This window comes from Rhinolophus ferrumequinum, chromosome 11 (assembly GCF_004115265.2).
Source record: "Rhinolophus ferrumequinum isolate MPI-CBG mRhiFer1 chromosome 11, mRhiFer1_v1.p, whole genome shotgun sequence".
Classification (NCBI taxonomy): Eukaryota; Metazoa; Chordata; class Mammalia; order Chiroptera; family Rhinolophidae; genus Rhinolophus; species Rhinolophus ferrumequinum.
The window spans coordinates 42,225,018-42,228,351 of NC_046294.1; the positions used below are offsets into that span (position 1 = coordinate 42,225,018).

A 3,334-nucleotide genomic window follows, 5' to 3' on the forward strand; every position below is an offset into this window, starting at 1 on the left:
GTTTTTTTTCTTTCCTCTTTCATTAAGGCTGTGTGCTGACTCCCACGTAGGAGAACTACATATTAAACCGCACGTACTAACGCTCTGCGGCCGGTCCAAAGCGGCCAGCTGGGGGCGCTGCAGCCTCGCTTATGAGCCCACCGGCTCGCTGGGGCACCGGCCGGTAGAGGACTGGGGTTTCTCGTCCCGCTGCGGGTTTCCCGAAGGAGTCCAAACATTTTGCTGGAGTAGGTTCAAACATTTAACACCGCAGCAGCCTGGGGTGGGCGGAACTCCTCACTTAGAAGGCCCGGGATACCACCCCAACTCTCCGAGGCGCGCTTTCGCGCAGGGTTCGGTAAGCAACTCCATGGAATGTGCGACTCCGTTGCGTAACCCGGGGAGTCCAAGCTCGCCTCCCCACTAGGGATCACCCTACCCCACCCGGCTCGGCCGCCACATGAGGCTGTGACCTCTGGCGTCTTTGCGAATCTCCGCGCGCCACAAAGGGAGAGCGGAGCTCGGGACAGCACGGTGGGCGCAGAGGGGCCAGCAGCGGTCCCACCGTCCCACGCCAGGTGGCGCGACCCAAGGCTCCCCGGCCGCCCAGCACCAGGGATACCCTTCCTCCCAAGACGCGTGACCCGAGAATGAATCAGCATCGAGACAGTTTATTGGTTTGCTACTTCGCATATCACCCATTTTATGTAAATAGATTATACAGTGACACGGCCTTTCCTTCTTCCACCAGAGGTAATCAGTCTCTTGCACGCACACTCTCACACATTCCACACAGCAAACAATGTTACCTCGCTGAGACATTCACGTATTAAAATACTGAGGAGGGGGACAATATAATTGCTTTAAAATGCCCTTAATACAATATATAACGTACAAAAATATCTCTATGTTTGAAGTTACAAAAAAATCTTGACAGGAACAAACTTAAATATTGATAGTTACCTCTGTATATACAACACGCATTGCACTTTTCCTCTCTAGGTTTTGGAAAGTTCAAGTAATCATGGGGCTTGCGCCCCGGTGGGGTGACACCCCATGAGAAATCAGTTTGAGGGCGGACTCGGCCTTGGCTCAGAACCTTGCTCCGGGGGTCTCAGCATTTGATTCTGTTTCTCCTCTCCGTGAGCCTAGCAGACAACTCCCTCGGATTCCTCTGCCCCCCCTGGGACACCCGGGCCCGGTTAGGGCGAAAGGAACGCCGCCTGAGGAGAAGGGACGCCCCCTGCAAAGCCAGTGCTCGTCGCCGGACGGTGCCTCTCGCACTCCCAGTCTCTGCAGGGCGGACTCAGCCCGGTCCCCACCTGCTGAGAGGCTCAGCTCAAGGAAGCCCTCCACCCGGGAGGCGCCATCGGGATGTATGCGCGACTGATGGCCGACGCCACAAGGGCCTAAATCCTACGAAGGGTGGCGAGCACTTGATGCGCGCGGGAAGCAGGAGCCCTGCGTGCCTGCGGCTCCGAAGACAACAGAGTCCGGCCCTGGCCGGCCTCCGGCAGGGAGCGCCGGCGCCGACGGCCATAGCCTTGGGGGCTTATCTTGCTTCTGGGGGCGACACCGTCCTTGTCCTTGTCTGTGAACTGGTATATCTGGTGGGCCAACTTCTGCACGGTGCATGTCCCGAAGCGGCATCCAAAGCTTCGCATGCCCTGGAAGTTGTTCATACTCTGGCGGTAGCGCTTGACTCGGATGCGGGCAGCGTCCGGACTGCTGGAGGGGGAAAGGAAGGCAACATGAGACCCCCATCAAGCAGGGTTTGGGCCCCGGCCACAGGAACCAGAGGCATTCTAGGACCAGAGGGGGCTGGAACTTGCTACCGCCTCCTGAGCCAGGGTAGTGGAGGGGAGCTACCGTTGCCCACCCCGCGACGGCGCCGGGCATAGTTACCTGGCCTGGGTGCTGCGAGAGGCGCTCTTCACGTCCTGGGGCTGAACGAGAGTCTGGGCAGGCCCAGCCATCACGTCTGCGAGCCCGGTGGGGTAGCTGCTGGACACCCGAAGTTCCCTCTTCCCACGACTTAGCGCCCATTTATTCCATCTAGAAAACACAAATAGACTCGATTCGCACGCGTCCATGCGATGCCCCGGGTCGCCCCTACCAGCTGTTAACTTTTAACTCCTCGGGGCCAACAGCCAGTTTCCCTGTCTTCCAGGTACAAGGGCTGCGGAAGGCGCTGCTTGAGACTCACTTCTTTCGGAACTCCGACGCCACGTCGAGCCGTGCGGTGTCCGCGCCTAAGAAGGCGAGCGAACCCAAGTACAGGAGAGCGACCGGAATCAGCTTCATCCCTTCGGTGATGCGCAGACCCTGGGGAGCGAGAGAGGAGCGAACGTGAGTACCTTGGCGTGCCGCACTGCCCCGGAGGGACACGGGGGGCCGGCGGGGGCCCCGGCGCGGACTGGCTTAGCCCGAGCTCTGGCTGGCTCAGACGCTCATCTCCCCCGCGCGCAGAAAGGCGCCAGCGGCATTTGCACCCTCGGGGAGAGCGACAGGCTCCGCAGGGAGGCTGCTGCCCAGTGCCAGGCTCCCAAAGGCTCCCTGCTTAACTTCTCGGAATTTGGCTGATGGAGCAGAGGGGACTAGGTCGCTGGAGTTTCAGTTGTGTATACGAACTGGGCCCTGGATGTGGGACGCACCCCGCAAAGGACCCTTCACCCAGCGCTCCCAGTCTCTCGCCTGGGCAAGCTTAACCTCCCCTCCCCCCAGTTTACCCGCCCCGTCTGCCGCACCTACCTGCTGAGGAGGTGGTCTGCCAAGATTTGTGGGAGTGGGGGGGTGAAAGTTCGAGACTTCGCTCGGGCACTGGCAAAACCCCAACGTCCAAGATGCGGTGAGAAACCAGAGACGGCAAGGATCGAGCTGTTCCGTGTAGTGTCACCAAGAAACCACTGAGTGGCTGGCCCTGGTTCTTCGGTTTTATAGGAGTGTGGGGGGCGGAGCCTTAGCTGCCCTCACGCCCTCCCTTTCTTCCCTGCAGCGCGCGCGCCCCTGCACTCGGGTGCGCGCATTGCTTGCCTGTGGGTGTAGGGTGTGGGATTTGGGGGGTAGGGAGTCCCTTATGCTCAGAGGGCTTGGAGATGAGCTTCAGGAGATCAGTGCAGGAACTGCTACAGCCCTGACTCTGGGCACAGGGTTCAGACCGTAAGCCCGGGCGAAGTAGGGCCGATACAACCCCTTGGGGTTCTTACTCAGGATCTATGCAGCCCAGAGTGCGAGGCCTCTTGGTATGGAACTGCAAGATCCAGCGAGGGTACCACGCGAGTGGCCCAAGCCCCGGCCCTCGGGAGCTGTGGCCTCGAATATACCGCGCCCCCTGCCGGCTCTGCGCCTGACCGGG

At 60.2% G+C, this 3,334-nt stretch overlaps 1 protein-coding gene across 2 annotated transcripts; it reads right to left on the bottom strand.

Moving 5' to 3' along the window:
* Positions 1–639: 639 nt before the first annotated feature.
* On the bottom strand, positions 640–2,873 carry ADM (adrenomedullin). Of its 2 annotated transcripts, none has more exons than XM_033119804.1 (4): positions 2,731–2,873; positions 2,186–2,304; positions 1,885–2,034; positions 640–1,704 (listed from the first exon to the last, which is right to left on the bottom strand). In XM_033119804.1, the coding sequence occupies exons 2-4, from the start codon at positions 2,281–2,283 to the stop codon at positions 1,389–1,391; spliced, it is 564 nt and encodes a 187-aa protein (XP_032975695.1). In that variant the 5' UTR covers positions 2,284–2,304; positions 2,731–2,873; the 3' UTR covers positions 640–1,388. The 2 variants fall into 2 exon arrangements, with proteins under 2 accessions (XP_032975695.1, XP_032975694.1); XM_033119803.1 differs by having other exon boundaries at positions 640–1,707.
* Positions 2,874–3,334: the final 461 nt, after the last annotated feature.